The sequence below is a fragment of the Phyllostomus discolor genome, chromosome 13 (genome assembly GCF_004126475.2).
Source record: "Phyllostomus discolor isolate MPI-MPIP mPhyDis1 chromosome 13, mPhyDis1.pri.v3, whole genome shotgun sequence".
Taxonomy (NCBI): Eukaryota; Metazoa; Chordata; class Mammalia; order Chiroptera; family Phyllostomidae; genus Phyllostomus; species Phyllostomus discolor.
In genome coordinates, this window is record NC_040915.2 from 23,630,432 (window position 1) to 23,658,165 (window position 27,734).

The 27,734-nt window shown below is 50.7% G+C and overlaps 1 protein-coding gene across 2 annotated transcripts in view; it reads left to right on the plus strand.

The window, feature by feature from the left end:
* The first annotated feature begins 18,421 nt into the window (after positions 1-18,421).
* The window catches only part of GALNT10 (polypeptide N-acetylgalactosaminyltransferase 10), a 180,234-nt gene continuing 170,921 nt past the window's right edge, over positions 18,422-27,734 (plus strand). The window contains exon 1 of one of the 2 annotated variants that reach the window (XM_036014108.1): positions 18,422-18,717. In XM_036014108.1, coding sequence (XP_035870001.1) covers positions 18,559-18,717 — 159 coding nt within the window. In that variant the 5' untranslated portion in view covers positions 18,422-18,558. The remainder of the gene's footprint in view (positions 18,718-27,734) is intronic. The other variant, XM_028528499.2, reaches the window with a different exon arrangement.

Sequence of the window (27,734 nt, forward strand, 5' to 3'; positions counted from 1 at the left end):
TGGATGTAGACATCTTTGGGGGACCATTATTCTGCCTACTACAAATAAAAAGTATTATTGTTGTTACCCCCATTTTCCAGAGAGAAAAATGAGGCTTAGAGAGGATCAACTAACCCTTCTGATAACTAGTCAGAGCCAGCGCCTCAGTTCACACCCAGGGGATCTGATCCAGAGTCCACATGCCTATTCCTTGTTATTCTCCCTGCCCATGTATTTTACAGTCACTAACCTGTGCCTTACTTTTGTCATCTGCAAAATGGAGCTAGTAATTTTATTTTTATGAACACTTGAGGTTATGTACATGTCTCTTTTAGCACTGCAACTGGCCCAGCACAGGTGCTCAGTACATGGCCACTACTCCTAAAACGATCATCCAAGGAGTAAGTGTGGCAGGGCCTGAAGAGACAGACTCAATGCCATGGAACAGAGGAGGGGTCCTGTCCTGGGAGGAAATGCTTGCTTTGGCTAAGAAGACTTGGGTGTTTGAGGACAGCTGTGGGGCTGAGGCAGAGGAAAGGGGAGATGCTTCCTGCTGGCTTTGAGAGCACAGCACAGGGGAGAGGAGAGCACAGGGGAGAGGACTCCTGACCAGGTTCTGACATCCGGGGGAGCCACCCTCGGGCCAGACAGGACTGCAGCGAGAGGCCTCTCACTGCAAATGGGTGGCAAGGTGAGAATCTGCCATCCCCCTCATTCTCCCAGCCTTACCAATGCGGGGACAGCCCATCCACTCAAGACAAATGACTGGGCATGTCCCACTTTGAGAGAATGTACTTGGGAAGAAACCACAAGCCCAGGCCCCCAGAACTTTGCTGCCAGGCATGCCCCCCCCCTTGTCCCCTGCTGAGCCGGTTTGTTGCGGGGGGCCCTCTGACCACAGAAGGACAGCAGGATTTATCACTGTCCCAACTTGTCCATTTGTCTTCACTCGGAGGGTCCTGCCAGGGGAGTTTGCAGGGACCGGGCTGAAGCGAACTTGAGTTCTTGACAGAGACACATGGCGGTGATTACACGCGGCGTTAGGCACAGTTACTGCAAGGCGCAGCGGCTCCGAGTCCTCTCTTGAGCCCAGTCTCAGGCTAGCTCTACAGCCTTTTTGCTTCTAGCTCCTTTCATAGATTACGTGTGGGGACAGAGAAGGTGGAGAGTCTGCTCTTTCCCAGAGGTGCGGGGGAGGGGGGGTTCCCTCTGCTGGCAGAATTAAAGGGGGCAGCCTGGGATGATCTTCTTCACCGCCAGCTTCCTGTCCTAGGACACAGAAGCATCCAGTTCCTTCTCAAAACCAAGATCTCCCCAGGAAAGGGCGGGTGATGACACTGTGTGGAGCACTGGCGGAGCACTTCCTAAGAGGAAGAGGGGGAGAGGGAAAAGAAGATGGAATCACAGAGATGTTCATGGCCCTGAACTCCAACTCCCGGGCTAAGGTTTGAGTTCTCTTTTACCTCTGCCAGCTTTTTATCTGGCATTTGCTCTCACACCTTCATTGGTGGGGAGCTCACTACCTCTCAGGGCAGTTTTGTCCATTCTTGGGCAGCTTTGACTCTTAGAAACATGTTTCAGACGGAACGGGAATCTGCCTCCCAGCGGCTGCTCTGGGTCCAGGCTTTCAGTCCGCTTTCCCAATCACAGGCTTTCTCCGAGAGTTGCCTCTTGCATGAGGATTGTCTGGGGGAAGGCCTTAAAATGCAGAATCCTGGGCCCAGCTCCAACCTGGTGGATCGAATATCAGAGGCAGGGGCCTAGGAATCTGCACTGATACGGGTGACTGGTCTGTAATATGAGAGTGCGGGCCCCTGAAATGAACAGGCAGCCTACCCACAAACAAAGACTGTCCAAAGGACAAGCCAGGAACCTAGAGCACAGACTTCTCCAACTTGTCAAACTCTGCCAAGGCCAGGGCTGGTTGTGGAAGGAGCCCCATCAGATAAGAACAAACTAACCAGGAAATCACAAGTAACAGCTGGCACTTACAAAGTACCCTACTGTGCAGGCACGGCCCTAAAGGCTGAACCACCCCTTCAGGTACAGACACTCCAATGATCTCCAGTTAACAAACAAGGACATTGAGGTGGTGGGAGGTGACTTGCCCGAGAAAACACGTCTGGCAAGTGGCAGTGCTGATGTTTGTCTGACTCCACACTCCTGCTTACCACCTGACGGCCTGATGGGAACCTGGATCCAAACCTCCCGAGGCCCAGGCTTCTTCCTTCATCTCACTGAGCAGACACCAAGTTGCTGTTATTTAACTGGGGGACCAGTTTGCACCCTGACTCCTAGGAAGGGAGAGATCCCTCTAGGCACTTTTGAGGAGTACTAACAGGTCTCCAGGGAGGTGTGGGGCTACTTGGGGCTTTCAGGTGGTGATTCTGGCCCCAGGGAACCCACCAGACCCTCGGGGAGCAACCAGCCTTGCTTCCCCAGGCCACTCACCTCACCTGGTCACTCCCATGGTCAGGCCCACACCAAACATTTGTAGGTCTGAGCAAGAGCATAAATTTGAGGCCTACACATCACATATCTGAATAGAAGTTATAAATTAGGTAACAAACTATAAAAAATACATGTTCTATCTTATTATCTTGATAAATATTCTTTCATGGCGGCCTGGAAGGCCAAGTTCAAATTTAGAAATTGAAGGAGCTCCTCCTAACAACATGGCAATGTGGAAGATCTGGGCCCCAGCCCTGGCTCCTGGCATGACCATATTCTCCACCCCCAGCCCTGCCCCACCCCACAAAGGCATCATGTACATGTGTGGGGACACCATAGCCTGCACATCCCAGCTCCGTCCACATGCCCTGAAACAGCTGCACCTTGGCCCCCCCTTGGGCGGGGCAGAGTCATTTGGGGGAGCTCTGTCTTGCCCAGCCTGCTCCAGTCATGGCCCTGTCCAGCTCTCTCTGCCCCCTGAATCCATCTGCTGCAGCAGCCAGCCATGGGGGCTGGGATGGAGGAGAGCTCAGGACACAGCAGCTCCTCAGGCCACCTACATCAGTATGCCACTCAGCCACTGGGGGCCTGCAGTCCCTGCTCTCGGCCTGGCACCAGGCTGAGCAGAGGGGGCTGGGAGGCAGCCCCCCCCCCCCACCAGAGCAAATGAAGCAGCAGGCAAGGAAATAAAGTATTGAGCTATTGCTCCAGGCTGCAAATGAGAGAGAGAAAGAGTGGGGAGAGAGAATCTATACTTTAGGGAGGGAAGGAGGTCACCTAGATCATGAGATCATATCTGCTTCCAACCTCACCTGAAATTTGCTTATTAAATGCCATTGTCTTTGCAATGAAAAATACTGCAATGTGTCTCCCTTGGGAATGGTATCGGCTACAATCCTACGGGTCAGTGATTATCAAAGTGCTGTCAGGACCAACTGCATCAGCTTCACCCGTTGTGAGACATTCGGGTTCTCGGGCCCCAGCCTGACCTGCTGAATCAGAACTCCTGGCAGGGTCCCAGCACTCTGTGTTCAACAAGCCCTCCTAATGATTCCGGTGCTCACTGAAGTCAAGAACCACCGATGTAGGCGATGCACAGTCATTGATTGTTTTGGAGCAGAGCACCTCTTCCATGAGAGCCGCGCTCACCGATACGCATCCATTCAAGAAACACCTACTGAGAGCCAAACACCGTGTTAGGTGCTGGGAATTCAAAATACAGTCTCTGCCCTTTAACTGCTCTCAGTCGGCTCAGAAGCAGGCAAGTAAACAGATCACTAGCGTGTGACAAATGCTAACACGGGACAGGTGGAGGGCACTGTGTGGTAGAGGAGTGTCAGATAAGACTTCCCACAGGCAGCTCTGCCTTCACAGGAACCTGGAGAAGCAGGCATGATCAGAGGCAGAGCGGAGCACAGCAAAGGAATGTGTTCCTGGTGACGAAGATTCTGTCCTTGATCCAAGTTTAGGCAGGCTCCTCTGAGCTGTCTTCTCCTCTAGGCCTTGGCCTTGGCCCCCATCTCATCTGTGGTCCACCCAGCCTAGCCTTAGCAAAGAATTCTGCTGAGTCATCCCCTCACCCTTAAGATCTGATTAAATACCTCATCCCTGGCCCATGATGTTTAAGATCAAGGCATGCCTTTAGCAAGAACTCTGTTAGGCCAGTTTAGCAAGGATCCCTTACACTTAAAGTTCCTCTTAATAACTTTCCACCATTGACCCCCTCACCCCGCTCATTGGCTATAAATCCCCAGCTGTCTTTGTGTATTGTGAGCTCAGCCCTATCTCTCTCTCCTCTTGCAACACCCTGTTACAACAGTCCTGAATCAAGTCTTCTTTACCCATTTAGCAAGTGTCAGAATAAATGTTTCTTTAACACTGGACATAGGAGCAGGTGTGCAGGGGCCCAGGGGAAGGAAAGAACATGCCCTGTCCATTTCAGGCCCTTGGTATGGCTCATGTGTGAGAGCGGGGTGAGGGTCAAGCAACGGGGTGGAGCTGGCCAAGTCTCCAGTGTTTGTGGGGGTTGGGGTTTGTCCTGAAGGTGGTGGGGAGTAGGAGAAAGTTTTAAGCAGAAGAGTGTCATGATTGGGCTTGTGTTCTCAAAAGACCTCTCTGACAGGCTGCCTCTCAGTGAGTGGATTGGCAGCCCCAAGAGACCAATGAGGAGACTGCTGTGCCCGGGGGAGAAATGGTGGTAGACAGAACTGGAGTAGGGCAGGTGGTTGGAAGGAAGCAGAGATCTTAGCGATCGATGCAGAGAGGGGCCGCACATCAGATCACCTGGGAGAATTTTTAAGCATAATACTCGACCAGGTCTCCATCAGAATCCCTGCGTCAGATACTTAAGCATCTGTATGTTTAAAAAGCTGCCCTGGTCATTCAGTCAGGGCCAAAGCTAAGAACCACTGAGGCAGGAGGTGAGGAGACAGGGCTTGGTGACAGGATGACAGGGGAGGGTGGGAATGGTGGAGAGGAAGGACTGTGTGTGTATTGGTGGGAGGTGTCCCCCAGGAGTCACTGGGAGTCACCAGAGGTGCCAGGCACTGTGTGTTCCAAAGGTGAACCAGAGACTGCACTGGGCGGTCAGGGTCTGGAAGCTTCACCCTCTTCTTCCTAGGTGCACAGGAGATGCTGTGTGTGCACGCACGTGTGTGTGTGTGTGTGTGTGTGTGTTAATTCCAGAGAGAGATGGAGATGGGAGGGAGAGAGAGAGGGAGAAGCAACAATGTGAGAGAAACATTGATTGGCTGCCTCCTGTGGGGGCCCCAACTAGGGACTGAACCCGCAACCTAGGCATGTGCCCTGACCAGGAATCAAACCCACTACCTTTCGGTTTATGAGACTGTGTTCCAACCAGCTGAGGCACACTGGCCAGGGCATGCTGGGTTTGGAGAATAAATGCCACATAAATGACTAAAGGAGTTGAAGAGGTTAAAGGGGTTGAAATAAGACTCACTCCCTTCTTCGTTCATTCAAGAAATGCTTCATGAGCACCTACTATGTACTGGGTGCTATGCTAGGTGCTGGGGTACAGTGGTGAGCAAAATCAGAGATGGTCCCAGTCTAGTGGGCGAGGCCAACTTTATACATGGTAATGACTCTATAACTGTGCTAAGTGCCATGAAGGGAAAAATTTGAAAATGTATTGACATAATAGGGGATGTGACTCAGACTGGTCTGGAAGTCTTCCCTAAGACAGGACCACGTGACCGGAGGTGCACAGGATGAGTGAGGATGAGCTAGGCTGAAAGGCAGGAGGGTGCTACAGACCGGAGGACAGTGCACAGGGAGCCTCCACAGGTGGCATGTGTCTTCACCTGTCGGGCCCTTTGCGGGTACACGGTCCCAGGCTCTCCTAGCTATGGGAGAAGCCTCCTGAAGCAGCAGCCCCTGAGACTCCTTTCTAGGAAAGCCCACTTTGGAACTGGTGCTAGCAGAACACCCCAAGTTTCCCACCAGGGGCAGATGGCTGGGGGAGATGGCCAGAGGCCTGTGTGCCAGTGGTCTGCGGTGGCCTCCCCCAGGCTGGCAGGACAGGCCCAGGCTTGTGAGCCAACAACAGCCTCGCTGCGAGGTCAGCCTGCCGTCTCGGCAGCCGTGGGAGAAGTGCTTCCCGACAGCTGCTCTGGAGCCATTCTCCTTCCATTTCCATTTTATAGCCGCCTGTTCCCTCCTCAGCGGGAGGCTGTGTCTCCAGAGATGTCAGGCTGACATTGCAGTCTGCAATTACTGGGCCTTGGCTGGGCTGAGATTCTCTGGCCGTCCCCCACCTTTGGGGCTGATCTGTCTCTGCATCTATTCCATTGCACAGATATTTATCCATTACCCAGTGGGTGCCCACCACGGGGCTGGGTGCTACCGTGCATGGGGATGGATACGAAGAATATTCAGGATGGCCTTTTTGTCACCCAGCCTGTAGGTGACTCCACAGAACAGATCAGCAAATGTTTGTAAAGTAGAAATAAGGACTTGAGGTTTGTGGGTCTGATTTTAAGTCCCAAAGGGACCCTCCAGGTGATTGCTGGAGAGAAAAGTTAACTGAACTTTTCTGGCTTCAGTACACCCCATTCCTGCCACGTTCCAAGTCCTCCCCCTCCCGCCCCATTTTCATCCTCAGTCTCTGCCCTTGACTTTTCAATTAAATAAAGTAGTGAATGTCTTTCCTTCTTTTCCTCTCTTTATTTGGTTATTGCCCTAATCTCTGGGGTTTTTTTCCTTAACTTGGAAGAACCTTGAACATTGTTTATCTTCAAGAAATGCTGTGCTCCTTTTTATTTCTTAGCAAACTCCTATACATCCTTCGAGATCCACCCAAACATCACCTTCCCTGCGACCTCCTCCATGCGGCCCTCAGCAGAATGAGAATTTCCCTCCTCTGGGCTTTCCCGGCAGCCTAGGCACACTGCACCTGTTCAGATCCCTGTGTTTAAACACTTGTTCATCTTTGAGCCCCTCGTGCCTGCATCAGGGGCTGCCACACAGTTTGTGTTCGGCGAATGGGGGAATGGATGAATATATAACCTGCCTCCTCCTGCTGTGACATGAGCCCCTTTTTTGGTTGCTCAGAAGAAATAGAAACCAATTTGTCACTCTTCTGTACGTGGATTAGTCCATTTAATCAACTACAGGGTGCTGTGATGTGTTTACTGAGCTAAGCAAATGCTAAAAAACAATTCCAGTTTTAATGCTGTGTTGTCAGTGCTTTTATACAGTTACTCTGCCTCCCTATTCATCCCTCCTGTACTTACTCTGGGGGCCACAGGGTGCAATGGACTAAGAGGGAGGAGACCTGGGTGCTAGTTCCCACTCAGTTCCCCCTTTGAGTGTGTGGAGTCTCCTCATCTTCACCGCGAAGGGGCTGGACCAGCCGGGAGCTGAATCGTCCAAGACCCACAAGGGCCATAGTGACAACTGGCCTCAGTGACCAGTCCCCCAGCTTGTTATGCAGGAAAACTGGCCCAGCGTTGTCAGATCTTGCACTTTTTAGGAGAAGCTGGGAGTTTAGTTTTTACATAAAATGCATGCTTTGAAAGATGCATATTGTGTGGGCCTAGGCTGCGGACAATGAAGTGTTCTCATACGTCAGTAGTAGGAGCACAAAAAGATTCGACCTGACGGTAGGGAAAATCGGACAATATCTTTCAAAACTAAAGGAGTGGTTACGCTTTGATCTGCTGATCCTAACTTCTAGGAATTTCCCCCGTAATTCATCTCTAAATCACTACTGAACAAGACACACGCAAGGCTATTTGTGACAGCTTTTTAATAGCGCCAAAGTGAAAACAGCTCCAAACGTCCACCCACAGGGGACTGTTTGAACGTTGGTTTATTCATACCGTGGAGGACTGTGTGACGGGAAAAAAGAACGGACAATCTCTGTGTATTTTCATGGAGTGATCTCCAGGATCATTTACATGATCAAAGTGCAGCTCAGCACAGTGTACGGCAAAGTGCTCTTCAAACTCGAGTCCCCCAGCTGAGGACAAGGGAATGCGCAAAGCCCACTGCGTTGGCTGTCTCTGAGGGGAGGGCCAGTAGAGCTCCCACTGTGTGTGTGTGTGTGTGTGTGTGTGTGTGTGTGTGTGAGCCAGTGTTCCAGCCTGCTACTGCTACGGGAAGCAGCAGGGACTTGTGGACTGTAGACCTCCTCCAGGGACAAGCACTGCCCGGAGGGCCATGGGCAAACCCCAAGTCTCATTAGAACAGCCTAGGTGAGTCGCGCTAGTGTAACTTTGCCGGAAGAGTGTCGGACTTCGATTCCAACAGTATTAGGTTCCAACACCAGGTCTGCCCCTAACAGCCGTGAGGACCTTTCTCCTTCCTCCCACCTAACACGATTGTTATTTGTGTGTTCATTCCCGTAAGGCTTTTTCCACCACTGGAACATGAGCTCTGTGAGACTGAGTGATCTGTTTGCTCACCACTGAATCTAGCACTTCCCATAGGGCCTGGCATGTGGGAGGTTCTTACTAAACATTTATTGAATGAATGATTAAAACGAATAAATGGACAGTGTATAGAAAGAATTTAACATAGTGCCTAGGCATGGTTAAATGTTCAATTATAGCTAGTAGCCGTTTACTTAGTGTTAGGGTGATGGTGTTTACAAGCTGTATGACTTGAGACAACTTAATGAAATCCCTGAGCCCTGCCTTCCTCATCTGTATCGTGGATGCAATAACTCCAGGTGGTGCTGTGAGCATTAATGAGGTAGCAAATGCAAATCACTCAGTGCATGGTTTGGCATGTAAGAGATAATAAGTAGTGGTTATTGTTAAAGAGGCAGTATGAAGTAGTCAATAGAAGAGGCAGGCAAATCTCTTGACTGACGCTAACACGCGAAGAGCACCGCCCAAGGAGGCCCTGCCTTGCGCCTTCCGCCACCCCTCGTGTCGGGGAGCCACTGCTCTTCAGCACGTGCGGGTTGAGCGGATCCTCTGCACTGGGCACCGCACCAAGAGTAGCTTCAAAAAGTGAGCAGTTAATAGGGGTGAATTTCCTTTGGGGTAATGAAAATGTCCCAAAATTATGTGGTGATTGCGCACAACTCTGAATGTACTAAAAACCACTGGTTTGTACCGTTGAAGTGGGTGAATGAACTGTGTGCCATGTCAAGTCTACTCAGCAAGGTTGATATTGTAGGAAGAACAGGGAGAAGAAGGAAGAGGAGGAGGAGAATAGACCTGTAACCACCCTCCTTGTGTGACTCCGGGCCGGTCACTTCACCCCTCTGCTTCAGTTTTCTCTTCTGGAATACAGGGATAATAATAGAACCTATTTCACAGGGTTTGGGTGAGGACTAAAAAATGTCTCAAAAATTACTAATTTAGAGTTTCGTGTGTAATAAGAGTTCCGTAAATGTGGGCTAACATCATCACCATCACCTTTGTTAATATGTGGATGCTGACACAGAAATTGCACAGTAATATGGGGAAAAAAGGAAGGCGCTCTTACTTAGCTCTCCTGGAAGGGAGCAGGAAGGAGTCAGTGAGGGAGGGAGGGAGGAGGAGGTGACATCTAAGCTGGGTGAGAATTCATCCCCACAGAAGGGTGTGAAGAGTATATGCAAAGGTGTGGGTGAGCGACAACATGGTTAAGGTGGGGGACTACTAGCAGTTTGCCCTGCAAAGGACAAGGCCAGCAGCTTCACCTTTATCGTGAAGACAATGTGGAGACGACCAGCAGAAAGCAACTTGGCAGGTTCGCATACCAGGATAATCCCTTCAGTGGGGAAGATGAATTTTAAGAGAAGAAGGACCGAAGTGGCAGAGAAGTTGGGAGACTATTGCAACAATTCAAGTGAGAGATGACCAAGGCTTTAACTTGGACTCTGAGATTAGGGTACCGAGGCCAGGGCCTCTCTGATCGTAAGGGGCAGAGACGCACTCATCCCTCCAGAAAAAGGCTATTCCGCAGGAAACCTCACAGAAACCCCAGGGCAGCGTTCCAGACAGGCACCCCGGGGGCCAGGACTGGAACAGGAAAACTAGGAGCCAAGGAGGTATCTTTCCTAGTTTCCTGTCTCAGCATCTCTGCTCCAATGTCTTCTGTTGACCGATGCACTTTCTGTGTGATTCATGGTTTTTGCTTTCTCCTAACTTCTCTTTGTGGGTGACCCAAGAGTAATCTCCACCTTGATGCTGTCTCTAGGGACCACCACCAGCTGCCTTCTTCCCTCTGGGCCACTTCACTCCAATTTGAGACAGGACCTGAGTATCTCCACTCATTTTTTTGATCCAGAGCAGGCAAATAATAGGTCAAGGGCCATCCCATAGATGAGGGTGGGGGCCAGTCCACAAGACGGAGGATTTGGCTACTTGGGGTAGCAGGGTTCTGATAAAGGACCCTCCTTGCAGGTACCTGAAATCCATCTCATACAGTAGGCCTTGAGGGGAAGCGGTGCATTTTAAATTTATTGGGCAATAAAATCAGTGTTATTAGGTAATTGTTTGGATGTGGGAGGTGAGTTGGACTGCAGATGACATCAGGGGTTGGCTTGGGTAACCGGGTGATCGCTCAGCCCCACTTTCTCCTGTGTGGGTGCTGCTCTCATGTTCTTGGGAAGCTCTTCCACCTAATTCAGTCAGGGTCTTGGCAGGGAATGGGCGGTTCTCTCCCACTGGGAGACTGGAGGGGAGCTGAGTCAGGGGACAACAGCACAAGCCATAGGGTAACCACAAGGGATAGTGCAGTGCCTTAGGACTAGCACCAGCAGCCTGCTGTCCAGCGTTAGGCCAGCAAAGGATGAGGAGAAGGAGGCCTGCTGGACACCGCCGGCCAGTGGAACAGGAAGCTGGGAAGGTAACACCCTGCCCTGGCTCCCCAAGCACCACCTTCAACAGGGAGACAGACAGAAGGAAGCCCATTGATGTATTCCATGCAGCCTCCCTGGGGCAGGAAGGAGAAGCTCTGGAGGAGAAAAGGAAAGACATCGAGTGCATGCCTCGTGGTGGGGTGTATAGCCAACCTTCTCAGCAATCCAAACTGGAAGGGGCCACTACATCCTGCTAGCCTCCACCTGAAAGTCATTGTTCTGGTTTGTTTGAGTAGGTCAACGCTCCACCCTTGGATGAGTCACTGTAGCAAAAAGGGAGAGTGCGCTCTGATTGGCTAAGCCAGAAGCTGCAGGTGGAGTCAGCTCTGATGCCACGTTCTAGCTGAGATGGGAGAAGGTAATCCCCAAGGAAATCAGGGTGTTGTTAAGTGACCAGATAAAAGGAAAAGATGTCCGCGAGTGTCCATAGAAGACTCTTCAAAGACTTTTAACTGGGGGTTTGTAGTTCCTGCTGGATTGGCTGGGGGAAAGAGACCAGAGTGCAACTGGTGGACCAGTGAGCCCAGCCACAAGGGATGGAGGGTCCCCTCCCCTGGCAGGGATGAACCTTAACATTCTGCGGCTTCAGTGCTCAGCAGCAAGTTGTTAACCAGCTGGTTCGGCCTTCTCATCAAGAGTGAAGACCCCTCGTTGTCAGTAAAGACCACCAAGCCTTGTTTTTTGAATCCATTCCTTGCAGTTAACCTAGGGGAGACTTCTCTGCACCCACTGAAGTTTGCTGGAAGGTGCCACCTAGTGGAACATCAGGTGACCTGACAGACAAAAACCAAACAAACAAAACAAACCCACAAAACCAAAAAAATACCTTAGGAGGATTTTTGCACCCCAAAAGCCTTGAGCAATGGTTCTCTCACCTGACTGGAGATTGGAACCACCTGGGGAAGGCCAAGTCCCACCCCCAAATGTTTTGACTTAATTGGTCTGGGGTGCAGGAAGGGCATCCAGAGTTTTAAAAGTTCCCCAGTCAAGGTGAGGCCACTGGGTTATCGAGTGCCCAGCCTTTTCTTTGACTGAGATGGGGATCACTTCCCAAAGAGTCTCAAGCTCCCAGGCAGCCCCCCTTCCCCTGTACCCTATTTGTGTCTTTGCACAACTCTTTTTCCTTTGTGCAAAAATGAAAAGTCATTAACCAGGAAGCACTTTCATTTCTCCAGCCCCGATATTTATTTCAGTGGCAATGCCAGGAGCAGGACGGCCCCCTATACACCTGTTATTTGCATCTGACACCTCTGACTAACACTCTGTTTGAGACGTACCCACCCGATGACGTAGCATATTTACTCTTGGAGATTTATGGCCTTCTGTGTTTGCTCTTTCAAAGTGTACCCTACTGAAGGTTCCTTCCACGTCTACTGTCTCGATTCAGCAGCACTGCCTTATAGTTGGCAGGATTGGTTTTAATTGGCATCTCACTGTGGAAATGACAAAGTAGACGCCGAGAGAGAGACAGGCAATTTTCTGTCTAGAGGTCATTTCAAAAAGGCATCTGCAAACCCTTTCTTTTTATTCAAACTAGGAACTGAAATGTCACTAAATGCGCACATTGGACTGAATCACCTGAGTGGTATTCTATGTCTGGCTTCCCTCCTCCCGTCCTACCTTGCAAGATTGAGTCCCGGAATTTTAGACATAAGAAGACCACAGAGAGCATCTGGTTCAACTGCTCTATTTAATGCAGCCATACTTTATCTATATTTGTTTAGACGTCTGCAGTTCCTGCAACCACACACACTCATGACACACCTGCTGCCCAGGGAATCTGAGCAACCTGTCTGACGCCACCTCCTGTGTGGCTCCTGAAGCCACACAGGAAGTTAGGGGCGAAGTCTGCACTGATCAAGGCTGATCAGATCCAGGTGGCGAAATTTCAGCTCTAGCGCCTTTCCCCCCCTCTTCCTCTGTATTAGAAGTGACGAACCTGGTAGAGATAGTAATTTGGGTCATTGTCACCAGCATTAGTGAATTTCCCAAGTGTAGGTTTTAAAGAGGTGAGTGCTTGTTTGATTGATTGATTGAATCATTTATCCATTTCTCCAAAGTCTGCTGAGAACCTGTTTTGGGTCAGATGCTGTATAGGCATTGAGGATATGCTGGGGGGAAATAGTCTCTGACCTCATGGGGGTTAAAGTACAGGGGAGGAAACAGGTATCAAACAGTCATCTAGTAACCATGAACTCTGCAACTGTTAAGGAAAGGCTCTGATAAGAGGTCACATAAGTTGGGGAGCTTAGTCTGTTCAGGGAGATCCGACAGGCTTCTCTGAAAAGGTGTGATGATCTCGATGATCTCCAAGGAGAGGAGAAGCAAGAGGCTTGTGGCTGCAGCAAACACGGGAGTCCCAACACCAATAGCTTCTCAGGCTTTGCTTAGGGTCCAGCATACCTCTCTCTCGTCACCTGGGAGTTCTGTCATTACAGAGTCACGATTATCTCCATTTCACAGAGGAGGAGTTTGAGACTCAGAGCAGCCAAGGGACTTGGCCAAAGTCAGACTGTTAAAGGTAGACTGACGTGCAGACCAACACCCCCTGACTTGCTGATCAGTTCTGCTCTTACACCCCCTCGGCTTTGGGACAGGCCAGACCAGCCTGGAGGCCTAGCCCTTGACAAATGGAGTCAGCAACAAAGGACCCTCAGAAAGCCAAGGTGAGGACATCTGGTAGGAAAGGTTTTCATGTCCTCATCCGGAAAGCTAATGGCCTCCACTTGTCACTTGATGTCTCTCTTCTAGTGGACCCTTCTTGCTGAAGTATATCTCAGAGGATATTGAAAGATATGCCTCTTACTGATGACAATGGTGACAAGAGGGACAACTGAAGAGTGAGAGAATAAACCACTCACGAAGGAAGGAAGGAAGGAAGGAAGGAAGGAAGGAAGGAAAGGGAAGGAAAGATAAGGAAGTAAAAATGGGGAAAGACAGAAGATGCTCATCATTCAAGTGTGTGTATTAAACCCTTTATGTACACCAGATAAACAAGTAGATAATCAAATATATAAGATTTTGGCCAAGAGGAATATGCACTATGAAGAATACATAGCAAGATGTAAAATATGGAAAATACTGTATGATTTCACTTATTTGTGGAATCTAAAGAACAAAATAAACAAGCAAACAAAATTGAAAAAGACTCATAGCCACAGAGAGGAAACTGCTGGGCTCCAGAGGGGCGGGGGTTGGGGACCGGGTGAAAGGAGTGGCAGGATTAAGAAGCACAAATTGCTAGTTACGAAATAGTCACAGGGATGTAAGTAAAGCATAGGGAATATAGTCAGTAACAGTGTGGAAACTACGCAGTGTCAGTTGGGGTACTGAAAATGTCTAGGAGAGCATTATGTTAAAGTGTAAGAATGTCTTATCCACTAAGCTGTACACCTGAAAACAATGCATAATAACATTGAAAGAACAAAAGAAGGATTGAAAGAGCACTTCAGGTGGGAGGTCAGGGAGGGTCTCTGTGAGGAGGTGATACTTAGGCTGAGATGCAAAGGGTAAGAAGGAGCAGCAGTAGGGGGAGAAATGTGGAGAAACAGCCTTCCTGGCTGAGACAGGGGCTAATTCAAAGGCCCCAGGGCTGGACTGGACATAGTGCTGTCAGTGCCCAGGAAGTGCTTGTGGCTGGGTTGGAGTGAGTGACAGGAGGGTGATAGCTGAGGGTGGAGAGGCCCAGGCCACAGCCATAGGTTTTTGCCATGCAGCTGAAATTCTGTGCATCCCTCCTCAGTAATCCTGCTGGTGTTTGGCTTTTATTTCGGCCACAGGTACTAGTTTCATTGGGCCAGCATCTGTGGTATGCCCTTTATGCACATTATGTCATTTAATGCCCACCATGGGCCTAGGACAGCTCAGGCTGAAAGTAACATTTCCTGCTTAATTCAGTTGATGACCTGATCAGTTCTCCGAGAAAAACAGCCAGAGCTAATAGGCTGCCCACATGTCTCAGATGGCATTGTCTCAGTGAGTGGGATAAAGCCCTGGGAGTTTTCTCTCCCTGGCATCTCACATTGTAGAAGGAGATCAAAGAGTTCAGGATTAAAGCTGGGTTAATGGGTTCGAGTTTCTATTGAGGGCTGACCAGGCTGGTGTGTAGTTTTGATTAACAAGTCACTCAGTAAGACACAAGAAAAAGCTCAAATCCAATTTTGCACAGAATCCTCTCGGGAGCTGGAGGAAGAGCTGGAGAGGAGAGAGACGCTGAAGATTTTTGTGTACCTGATCTCAGCTGCTAACTTCACTCCACCATTAATTACTGAGCATCTACAGTGTTTCAGGCCTGGGAGGGGCCACAGCTTAGCTTCTTGTGGTTAAGCATGAGAATGAGCTATATTGTACGTGTAAAAAAAAACTACAAAGTTCCTTGTTCCTTCTTGCTTAGAGCTCACAATCTAGATGAGGAAATAAAAAACGATACCTGTTCCAAAGAAAACTCAAGCAACTGGTGGTGATGAGGATACTCTTTGATATTTTAGATCGGTTGCCCAGGGAAGCTCTCTCTGAGGCAGGTCATTTGATTCCTGAGAGATGGGAGGGAGAGAACCAGGCAAAGATTTAGAGGAAGAGACTTCTAGACAATGGCACAGCAAATCTGCAAAGGTCCCCAGGCCATCTTCAGCTTGGTTCCTTTGAGGGATATAGCAAGAAGGGATATAGTAAGTAGAAGGGAAGGAGGGAGAGCAAAATCTGGAAGTCACGTCAGGTCACATAGGGCCTCATGGGCTGTGATAAGGATTCTCATAGATTATTGTAACATAAAGGGAAGTCACAGGTGAGTTCCCAGGAGCAGAGTGAGCCTCCTGTTTGTAAAAGGGTTACCCTAGCTACTCTGTTTTTGCTCCCGATGAGGAGGTACATGAAAGGGTTCTGCAACATCATCTTTCCCTCTAGAAACTTCCACTTCTGTCAAAGAGACAGGATGGGAATTCAACTATATAAATACTGCACATCAGCTGCAGTATTTTTTAGAAAGGACTATTTATAGCAACATTATTCACAATAGCCACAGGTGTAAATAATCCAAATATCCATAGATGGATGAATGGATAAACAAAACATGGTATATACTTACAATGAAATATTATACAATATTATTCCATCTTTAAAAGGGATGAAATTCTGATATATGATACAATATGGATGAGCCTTAAAAACATTTAAGCTAAGTGAAATAAGCCAAACAGGAAAGGGCAAATATTGTAAGATTCCATGTATAAGAAGTACCTAGAATGGTCCAATTCTAGAGACAGAAAGTGGAATGATGGTTACCAGGGCTTGAGAGGAGGGGCCCTGGGGAGTTAGCGTTTAATGGGGACAAAGTTTCAGTTTAGGAAGATGAAAAGTTCCGGAGATGGACAGCGGTGGTGATTGCATAGCAATGTGAAAGTACTTAATGCCACTGAATGGTTAAAGTGGTAAGTTTATGTCATGCATAGTTTACCACAATAAAACAAGTATTTTTAAAAGACATAGGGTAAGGATTAGGGACAGAAGAGTGGGCAGTCTAGGCAGAGATAACGCAAAGGCAAAGCCCAGAGAGGGAATGTGCCTGGTGTTCTCTGATGAACAGCAAGAAGGCCCATGGGTTGGGGCATAATAATGAAGAGAGTAAAGGGAGAGGGCCATCCATATACAGCCTCGCAGGATCTTGTAGTTCTTCGTAGACATCCAGTGGGAGGTGGGAAGCCACTGGAGAGATTTGAGCAGAGGGCGATGCTATCTGACCTTTGTTAAAACAAGATCATTCTGGCTTCTGCCTTCTTCACTGTGAGTCTCATTTGCAAAAGAAAATCAGAAAAGCATTTATCTCACAGAGTAACTGTGAGCATTAAGAGAGGTAATGCATGTCAAGAATTTAATGTGGCACCTGACATAGCATTCAACAGAAGGTAAACATTACTGTGACAGAGGTCCAAAGCAAGCAAGCAGCCCCCTGAGGAGTTTTGGAGGACTTCCTGAAGGAGATGAAAGTTCAACAAGACATGGGAAGATGACCAAGAGTTCCACCGACATAAGTGGGGAAGTGGAGAGGGCTTTCTGGGTGGAAAGAACTAAGTGGTTGAGGAAAACAGCCAGCGGGTGGTCAAGGCAGAGGAGGAGAGAATGTCTGATCACCCCCAGCAGGTCACAGTGAGGAGTGTGGGTTCTAGAGCCCAGGTGATGGGCGCTTTGCAGGTTTTGTAGCAGGTGTCAAGATCTATGTGCCTGGCCATAAAAATCCTAGAAGAAAGCCTAGGCAGTAAAATCTCAGACATTTCTTGTAGCAAAATTTTTTCTGCTATACCTCCTTGGGCAAGGGAAACACCAGAGTCACCCCAATAAACTCAATAAAAGACTTAATTTTTTAAGAATAGAAAGCAGAAAAAAAAGATCTATGAGTGTTGGTCTCAGAAAACTCAATCCCCATTGCTCAGCCTGGAGCTGGAAAAGCAGGGAAGCAGAAGTCGTTAGGACACTAAGAGTGCAAGGCCGGGGCCGCTAGGCAACGGCAGGGCTGGAGATGGAGAAAATCAAGAGGACGGCTGTGGCGTGGAAAAGAGGGAGGCAACCAGGAGGGCCCGTGGCCCCTCAGCATCAGAGAGGAATCAATTAGGTGACGCGCACTGAGGAGCCACAGGCATCACTGTCCAGCTCCTTGGCCCTCCAGAGTCCTCCCCGCGGTCACAGACACATTCCATCGTCTGATACGCTTCTGTATTTAATGTTTCTACCCCCAGACGTCAGGGCTCCAGTCTGTTTCCATTTCATCCCCGTGCCTAGCTGAAGGGCTAACGGGAGACAGCGACAGACAAGAGGTTTCAGAAAGAAAGGGCTCCGTGCGAGCTGATTGCCTAGAAGTACGCGTGGGACTGGAGGGCATACCAACTGCCAGGAGGCTGGGCTTGCGCGCCTAAAGATCCTGCAGAGGGGCTCAGGCCACCTCCCCGTTGGTCTGCAAGGGATGACAGACGGGCGGCAGACGGGCACAGCTCCACAGTTTACACAAGGCGTTCGCACCTAACGCCAGGAACTCCGAAAGGAAGAAAACGAGGGACTGCCGGCCGAACAGTGCTCGTGGAGCTCGGCTGCGGCCCCATTTCATAGGAGTTGCCTAGGGATACAGAGTCCCTGGAGTCACATTAAGTCCAAAGGTTCTCCGAGCAGAGCCGGGGTGATTGGGATGCCACAGCTCCGGGGGCTGCAGGCGCGGAGGGTCCGGCCTGGCTCTAGAACTATCGGCATGTCCCTGGGGAGCTCCCAAGCCGTCGACAGGAACCCTGAGCAGAGGTTACGGGCCTGGGCTTTGGAATCCCCGCGCGCGCGTCCCAGCGCGCGAAGACACACTAGGGTCCTGCCCGCACCGGTGAGCGCCCAACTCGCCAACTCCCGGACTTTCGCAAAGCTCCAGCGGGCGGGGGAGCCTCCGAGGAGCGGGCGGCACCATCGCGGCCAGAGAGGGGGAAGCGGTCTGCACCCGGACCCCGCCACGCCCGGGCGGACCAGAAAGAGCTGCGAAAAGGCTTGGGCACGCAGCATACGGAGCTCAGCAGACGATCTGCAGGAGGACAGCACGGAGCGAGCGGCTCGCCTGGAATCGGAGCGACGGGGACGGCGGTGAGCGTCCCCCGCGGCGGCGACGCGATGGCCGAGCCCGGCTCCCTGGCTGGCGAGCGGCGGAAGTGCCGCGGAGTAGGAGCGGGGCCGGCGCCGCGGCAGCTTCTGTTCGCCGAGCTGTTGCCGCCTCCGGGCGGACTGGCGGACGAGTGGACGCCGGGAGCTGGGGGCCGCGCGGCGGGACGCCGCGGGGCTGACCGGCCCCGATGAGGCGGAAGGAGAAGCGGCTTCTGCAGGCGGTGGCGCTGGTGCTGGCGGCCCTGGTCCTTCTGCCCAACGTGGGACTCTGGGCGCTGTACCGCGAACGGCAGCCCGACGGCACCCCCGGGGAATCGGGGGCGGCGGCGCCCCCGGCAGCCGGACAGGTGAGTCCCTCAGCTGTCATATGGTTGAGAACACTCTCTCCCCAAATTTACTTGTAGGTTTTGGTTCCTTTTTTCACCTTCCCCTGCCTTCTCAGAGTCAGCGTCAGAGACTCTTCTGTTCTTTCCATTTTTTTGGATGGGAAATTGAGGCTTGGAAAAGGTCACGGACTTGTCCAGGGTCCCACACCGGTTGGAGACAGAGCCAGAACTAGAATCCTGGACTCCTGGTACCCAATCTGGAGGTCTGTTTCTTGCCGTAGGTTAACATCCTCCTTTCTCTCCGTGTCTGGGCATCCCCTCTCTACTTCAGCCTCTCTCTTTTGGAGGATCCTGTCTGCATGCCCGTGTCCCAGGATAACTCCTTCTGCTGGAGATCCTGGTGCTTCTGTTTGGTGTCCAGGTCTATTCTTCTTTTCCCCCACCTGCTGATCCCGGTGTTCCCTACTCAGGTCAACCCCTTTCCTGTTTGCCCATCTACCCAAAGAGTCACCTGGGCCTCCCCGCTCACCCCGTTTGTTCACCCTCCCTCCTTCCCAGCCTTATTTCTTCCCCGGATCCTGTGGGTCCCTTGGAAGATGCAAAGATCATGCCCCCTTTGGAGTTTCAGGCCCTAGAGGTGGGACAGGGGGTGAGCTCCTGGTCCTTGAGGGGCCTGCTGCCTCTGACCCTCTGGGGGTCCAGAAGTGAGGGCTCTGGGTGGAGGGACTCCCCAAATTTCTGAGGCTATTTGTGTCCAGTGCCCTGAAAATGGATTATCCATATGCCTTCCTTGTCCTTTCTCAGAGTACCCGTGACCCCTCTGAACTTGTCCAGTCTAATAATTAGGTGTGGTGTTCCTTGTAGCAAGGACTAGGATCTTAGTTGTCTCTGCCTCCTCTGAACTCATGTACGTGTGTGTTTGCATATACTGTGTGTCACACATACATGTGCACTGATAGCAGAAGGTCTGGTCAGATCACTGCTACCCTTCCAGCCCCTGGCTCAGTAGGTGCCTGTGACCGTATGCCTGCGCAAACTGTTTCGCACAGTGGGGCATTTCAGATTTGTTCCAAGATTTCCTTGTTCCCACGGGAAGCGGATAGTTTGTGCATAGGAGTCAAATTTGACTGATCGTTGTCGGCAGGATGAGCAGAGGCTAGCTTTTAAACTGATGGTTTTCCTTTCTCTTCCCAATATCTGGCTGCCATATGGGCAGTATGGCATCTCAAATACAGAAGGGGGGCTCTTTGTGACAGGGCTGACCAGTTCTGAGTGTTGCCCATCCCTCCGGTCATTGTTGCAAACTGTCCAGGAAGTCCTGGGTGATCCTTCTGCTGGAGCTCATGGTTTGACACTAAGGGGTCCAGCTCATTCCTAAACCCCTGGTTCAAACCCTGACAGCTGACTTAGACCCCTTCCCCTTAAATACTATATTCATATGGGTTTTTCCTTCATGAGATCTTTCTTCTGTTCCCATCCTTGCCAGTATCAGGGTCAAGAGGTCAGGGTTCTGTCCTCTGCCCTACCATTAATTTGCTGTGTATGTCCTTGAACACCTCCCAGGTCCCTCTGTGAGCCTCCCTTTCTCCCTATGTACAATGTGGTTGTTGGTCCAGGTCCACTATTCTGTGATGCATTCAATGAATTGATGAGGAGTACATTGACCACTTTTCTCCCGGGGCTGGAGCCCCTTGTAGCATCTCTAGCTGTGAGGGCGCCATACTGGACACAGCCCCAGGTCAAGGGGGGAGACTGCCCTGCCCAGGTGCAAACTCTCCCTTGTAATAGCCCTAGCCAGTTCTAAAATAGCTCATAACATTCTGCCTCTGCCTGGAGAAAGCCCTCATATTTCATTTGCTGTGGATGCCAGAGACGTCCTGATTCTCATTTTCTATAGACCCAGATGTGTAGAGAGAAGGTCAAGGTTAACCGCCAGTTTGGCCTGAGCTTTCAAAGTAAATTGCTCACTTGTGCAAGAGGGAGTTCATGGAGTAAGGCAGCCTTTTGGGCACACAGAGAGGGAAGCAACAGCTGGGCGCTGCTCAGAGCCCTTAACTGAAACGGACAGATAGGCACACCTGGGAAGGTCTAGTTCTTGTTCATTTCTTCTGCTCTGCACTGTCATGAAGAGGAAGAGGAAGAAGTGGCGAATGGAGTTCGGAGGTGGTGGTAGGGGTTGCCAACTGATTATCCTTGCTTTAGAGACAATCGCTTTGCTCCCTGGGAGCAGCAGAATGGAGCTGTTTCCCCAATGATAAGCTCTTCTAGGTGCTATAGGACTCTGCATTCATCTGCTGCCTTTCAGGAACACCCTGCCAAATTTTCACACAGTCCCCTATTTGTTCCACTCCCCTGCAGATGCACAGCGCTGGGCTTGGCCCCCAGTCCCGCGTCTGAATGTCAGCTGGCCTTGAGGGAAGAGGCTGACTTCTTACAGCGACAGTGCTTCGTCCCTCGTCCCAGTGCACTGGATTGTGCACAGAGCACGCCAGGCTGCTGTCTGGGGAATCTGGCATCTTGAGCTCACAGAGCTGCTTTCGACAGGGCTGACCAGTTCTGAGCTCAGCCTGCCACTCTTGTAATTGTTGAGAATTATCCCAGAGCACCTCGTTGATCTTCCTCACAGAAATGACTGCAGAGGCTCTGGAGGGAAGTCTGACAGGACTTTATCCAAATGAAAAATATATTCCTTGTGGGTTAGAGAGAAGTTTCTTTGAGAGTAACAAATGCAGTGTTTGAGCAGTTCTTTAACTCCTTGATTTCTCCACTGGATTGAAGAATACAGAGTTTTAAATTAAGAGCATTTATCATCTGCCACAATCTGAATCCTACATAATTGTCACGTTGGCTCATTCTGGGTGCACCTCTGGAGCTGGGTAGGGCAGCTGATTTATAAGGGACACATAATGCTGTTAGGATTTCAGCATGCATCTGGTCAGACAGCTCAGCTGGCTGCTTTGAAAGCTGCAAAACCAAGCAAGAAAGGCCAGTTTTGAAGCCGCCTTCACTGTAATTTGGGGTTCCCTCTCATTCCTAGCCCCCATCTGCTTGACATCTTGGTTTGATTCTGCAGTCTGTTTCCTATTCCAGACTTGGGAACTGGCCATTCAAAACTTACTCTAGGAAATACGATGCAGTCCCTCCCCGTTTCTGAGCTATGATCTCTTGTGAGAAATGACTTCATTGGATAATAGCGACTATGGAATAGAAATTGGTGGGATAATGGAATAACAATGACTTCAGGTTCTAGTATCAAGAGTTTTTTTTTCATTGTGTCTTTATTTTTCATCGTAAACTTTATTCTTAGAACGTCCAGAAATCAATACTTTTTCCCCTTTGTCAGTCTTCCTGGTGGCAGAGCCTTAGCAGTCAGAAAGTTAAGTGCCATGGAAATGGAGCCTTGGAATGATTTCCTTCATTTTCCACTGAGGGGCTGGGATCCTTTGGAGGGCCAATCGCTTCTCTGTCTGCATGCTCAGCTGAAATCTGATGCCACAGGGGAAGGATTGTTGATTTACCTGAGCAAATCTGGCTGCCTGCATTCTTTCTCTTATCCTGGGCTTGCAGTCTCCCCAGGAGCCCAGCTGGGGAAGGGCTGGGAACAGAGGCCTGGGTTCCAGTTCTCTGTCCTTCCCTAAACTTACTGTGTGACCTTAGGAAAGTGGTTTAACCTCTCTGGGCCTTGGATTCCTTATCTGTGATTTGAGGGCTTAGGTTAATGAGGGGAAAGGTGATTGTGTATTATTCTGGTGCTGTGTCCACGGCCCCTGCCCCCGGCCAGGGCAGACATAGCTAAGCAATCTCTTTTCCATTAAGCCCAGACTTGGCCTCAGACGGTTTCTCCACACTGCTACTCAAGTAGCGTTAACGGCTTGTTGAAACTCATTCGTGTTGTAGGGAATGGATCCTGTTGGGAGTTTTCCAACTGTAACATCCTGGATTCTGTGAGTTTGTTTGGAAGCCTGTGTTAGAAAGGCCTGGAGAGTAGCAGTGTGTTTAAACAGGCTTCCACATGTAACCTGTCATGAGGCCACTGCTTAGGGATGTGCATAGCCTAATGCCGTCTCTCAGGCTGTAGTCTAAGGATGTTCAGCTTCTAATCTGTTGGCTGCAGTGACATGATAAAAAAAAAATAATGGAATCAGGAATGAAAAAGCAAAAGCCCATTTAAAAGATAGCCATCTAGCTTGCTAATTGTACCTTGTCCACAGTCAACCCTTACACAGAGATGGCATCGGGATCTCATCACTTAAACACTCCTGGAGGCAAACTTGGCGGCCAAACTTGGATGCTGTGTGCAGTGGGTTTTAATTTTGCATATATCTGACACTCTGTATTCCATAGATGTGTCGGAGCCAGTAAAAGGAGAGCTGCTGGATAAGGCTCTGCCCGAGGAAGACTGAAATAAGAGCCTTGCTTCTCTGAAAACCACTGCCCTCATGCCCCAGTGGAATGGGGCAAGGAGGTAGCATATACGTGCCTGAGGCCCTGGGGCCAAGGAGTGCACTGTGGCCTTCCCTCCCAGAAATGTCTTAAAACAGGAACCACATCTAGCACAGAGCATGCGGCTTGGCACTCGGAAGGCAGTCCAGACGTGTTTGCTGAGTGATGAGATGTCTCAGAGCAGGAGGGGGACTCCGGGAGTCATCTGGTCCAACCCCCTTGTTTTATTGGTGTGGAAACTGAGGCCCAGGAGAGGGGAAATCAGTTGACAGAGAGAGAGAGAGGCATGCAGAGCAGAACCCAGTTCTTCTCCAGACTCTTACTCTGTTCTGCTAGGAATATTTTTCCCTCCACATACTAAGATCCTTCTCTGCCATCGTTTCCCTCATGAGCCAAACTTATTATCCCCAGTTTTGGAAGCTGGTACTTACTGAGACCAACTCTCCCCTGGAACTTAACTGGCTTTTAAATTTTCTTCCCCAAATTTTATAGTTTTAAAGCAGTAAAATGGATTAAATTTTAAGGTGGCAAAGGGATCCAGCAGGGGAATTTAGAGGAGTTAAAAGGACCAGGCTAATCTCAGTTTAAGAGCCACCTCAGATTCTCTGTCAGTTACAGGAAACAACGCATTAAGCCAGGTGGGCTGAAATGAGTAAGGGAACTGAACTGACCGCAGGTATGGTATGATCCAGAGGTCCATAACCTAGACTGAGCCGCCATGGTAGCAAAACATGGTTGCAGCTCTCTCTGATCTCATACCCACTCCCAGATCCTAGAAGAGGGTCTGTCTTCCCCGATAGCTTCTGCAGGGGACAGAGGAAGCTTTATTCCTGCAAGTCCTACCAAGATCTCCGTGGGTATTATTGACCCTGTTTGGTTCTAATGTGCTCTCTGAACCCATCGCAGCGTATGCTGATAAAGTTACCTCGCCCTGAAGCTAGGGGTCAGGTCGGGCCACCCAAATCAATAGGAAGAAAAATTCCCCTGAGAAAAATCTGGGCGCTCTTGTGGGGAGGAAGGGAAATGGAATCCGGGCAAGAAGCCAGCAAATGTCCTCTTCAGAGTCCTGCCGACACAAGTGTCCCAGGCGGCTACTGTTGAGGAATCAGACTTGGCCCTTTGCCATCCTGGACTCAGTTTTGGTCACTGAACCTGCAGTCTGGAGGGCTGATTCTCATCTCAGCTCTGCCCCCGCCCCCCTTGGCTGTGATGGTTAACTCCGTGAGCCTCTGTTTCCTCCTGCAGACGGCTCGGGTGCAAACGCTTGCCCAATCCTATAGTCAAGGGTTGAACTGAGGAGCAGTTGAAAGCGGCCTTTATTTCATCTCACTTATGAGTTCTGTTGCCTCCTTCCTTCTCCCTCACAGGCGTCCTGAGAGCTGCCCCCCTCCCCCGACACACACACATTAAGTCAATTCATCGAACATTTCTCTCCAACTGAACAAGAACTTCTGTTTCTTCAGCTTTGACTTTTTTCCTGCCTGGCCCTCTGAGCTGGAGGAGGCGGAGTATTCATACTTTGGAAGCCGAACAGTTCCGCTGGAGAGGGTGGGAGTGTATTTACGAGTGTGTAGCTCTCTCTCCCTGTGTCTCTCTTCTGCATTATCTTTGGGTGGTTCCTGTTTGCTGCCCTCTGCTGAGTACACATAGGAGAAGGAAGGGGAAAAGGCAGTCCCGTTTGTTTTCTTCCCTGTGGTTTTGAGAGAATTCTGGGTGTCAAAATGCTGGATTTTCTTCAGGGTGGCGATAAAAGCCACATCCTAAAATGAGACTAAGAATGATGATGCTGAGCATGGTAACATTAATAATAATAGCAGCTACCGTTTACTTAGCGCCTGTTCTGCTAGGCAATGGGTGAACTAGGCCCTTTACCTGTATGACTTGTCAGGGAGCCACGATGGTTCATAGGCAGCAACAATGAGGGAACTCATCCTCCCAGGCCGAGATGCTGTGGGGCAGTTTGTAGGGCTGTGGCAAGGTGGGGAGGGATGCCTAGATCGTTGCTGTTTGGAGGGTGAGCAATCCCAGCGTGGTGGGTGGCCTAGTGGCACAGGGTTCAGAAGTAGAGCAGGACCAGGCAGTCTCTGTTGCTCGGGTGTGGGGAGGAGGCTGTGCACAGGATGCTCCAGGCTGCTCCAGGTACCCCGCTCCCCGAGTCTTGGAAGTCTGGAGCAGTTGTCAGGAGAGACCTTGCTGTTTCCTGCCCTGGGAGAGAACCCCCATCCTTTGCTTCCTCCTAAGGAGTATTCTTTGGTCCCTTCAGCCCTCAGGTTTCTCACAAGTCTTAGAGCCCCCAAGCCTTGAGTTTCTCACCTGCCTACCTCCATCAGAGGCTCTTCTCTCCAAGGCCCAGCCTGGTCTTTCTTCCTGCTTCTCCCCTCCTGCCCCTGCCAGTGTGTTCCCTGTGCCTCTGGGACTCCACACACTTGCTCTCTTGCCTCTGACATCCTTCTTCCCCGCTGCCTCCCTCCGAACCTGGCTCACCCCTGCTGTGGGCAGCCCCGGGGTAGCAAGGGTAAGTCAGGCATCTCAGAGCCCCTCCTATAAATATATCTTGCACTCCAGTAGTCGTTTTTCATCTGTCCAGACTGGCTGCCCCTGAAGGCAGGCGCTAACCTGTCTTGGTCACCCACTCTTGTTTGCCAAGACAAGTGAGTGGATGATAGGATTGGTACCCAGTGACTGCTGGCCTGGTGCGGGAATGGTTCTTCTCCCCCTGCGTGGTGCTTCAGGATCCCTGGGGAGCCTGTTAACTTGGAGACTGCAGGGCCCATGCCCAAGGGGCATGATGGGGCCATTGAGGGGTGGGCCAAGGAGCCCTGTATTTAACACAAGCTATTGAGAGGGCATCCGGGAACTCGCTTCCCTCTGCCCACATGCCCAACTTGCCAGCACCCCCAAGAGGCAGACTTTGCCTTCCCCAAGGGCTCACACACCTCCCGAGGAGCGCTTGGGGACCTGCGTTTGAACTTCTGTTCCTGGGGAGTGGATTTGTCTGCAGTTTCCTGAGTTGCCAGCCAGCACTCCCAGGGGAGCCCTGTGGAGCCTGTCAGCGGTGGCACTGTGTCAGGCGAAGCTGCTCAGGGTCTGGATCTGAGATCTAGATCCGGGATGGGCAGTACACTTTCAGAATCACTCCACTGTGGGCTGCAAGGTCTCCCAGGCCCTAAAGCTTCTTTTTCCTCTAAAGACCTTGGTCTGTTGCGCTTCCAGGAAGGGAGCTCTGTGGTAGGGGGGAGGGGGGAGCAAGGGTACTGAACTTGGGGCCTCCCTGGGAAGGGGTGGCACTATGCAGACCTTAAGAACAGCCCCCTTGAGCTGGAGAGAGCGTGGCTTTGGGAACCAGGCCCAGCTCTGCCCCTTGCGAGCTCTGTGTCCGACCTCTGGCGCTGCAGCCTTCTCCTAAAATGAGCACAGCGACCGCTACTTCATAGTGCTGTGGGCGTGATTAAATTACATTAAAGGTGAGAACCCTGAGGTGCAGAGAGGTTCCGTGACATATCCACAGCTAGAAAGTGACGGCAACAGGATCCCAACCCCGGTGTCTCATGCAGAGTGGAGCACACAGCCCGAGGCTTCCTTCTGCTGCCTCACCACCCGCTGGCCCTGTGACCTCGTTGAGTCCCCTGTCTTCCGCTGGACATGAGGCCACAGTGAGAGGTTATCGCCGAAGGCCCCATGAGCCTTGGCTCTGGGAAGCTCTTCCCTCGGTTGCATGCCCGGGTGGCAGTGCCTGGGCAGGTCACAGCAGCCGCCTGTGCCTCCCCGGAGCCTCCCCGACAGCCCCCGGAGAGCCCACTTCACACAGCTGTGTGTGTGTGTGTGCGCGCGGGTCTCCCCCGTGGGTTACAGTGTCAGCCTTCCTGAAGAGGCAGGCAGCTGAGCAGAGGGGGCGGGCGGGGGGCTGGAGGAGGGTGGTTTCTTAAAGGAACAGGTTGGAAACATCTGGCGGGGGAGTGTGTGTGAAAATTACTTCCTGCTGCTAAAGCACATTGTACGTGCTCAACTGAAAACTGTTATTTTTGCAAGTTTCCTCCTGGGTATTGATCAGAGTCAGCTGCTGACAGTTAAAATGTGTATGTGTGTGCACATCTATTTGTGAAATAACCAGTTTCTAAATTTGGCGCCTAACTTTAGTGAAAAATTAGTGGCTCTGTTGTTGGGGCATCAGGGTCTGTCATTTGGGTTCCCGGTTATTTTATTGATAATGAACCTTAAAGGCTGTCTTCTTTGGAGCGCTTCTTTTACTGCTCCATTTGACCTTCATGTTACTTTTTAAAGAGCTTATATGAACACTCTGATGGAGATTGTAAACCAGCGGCCTGTGGGCAGGTGTGGCCCAGAGACAGGTTTTGTGTGGCTCACCTGCTGCCGGCCCCTAGATGGCTGGGTGTCTTTATCTTAAATGTTAGAAATATTTCACATTTTAAAAATATTGTCCTTTCTGACTTTTGGGGAAAACCTGAAAAGCCTAGCATCAGGGCCCAGGTTCTGTTATCACAAAAAGTGGCTGGACCCTGGTAGCAGCCGCACCTCCCTGCCCCCCACACACTTGGCCAGGCCCAGCTCCCCACTTGGCCGTGGCCCTGACATAC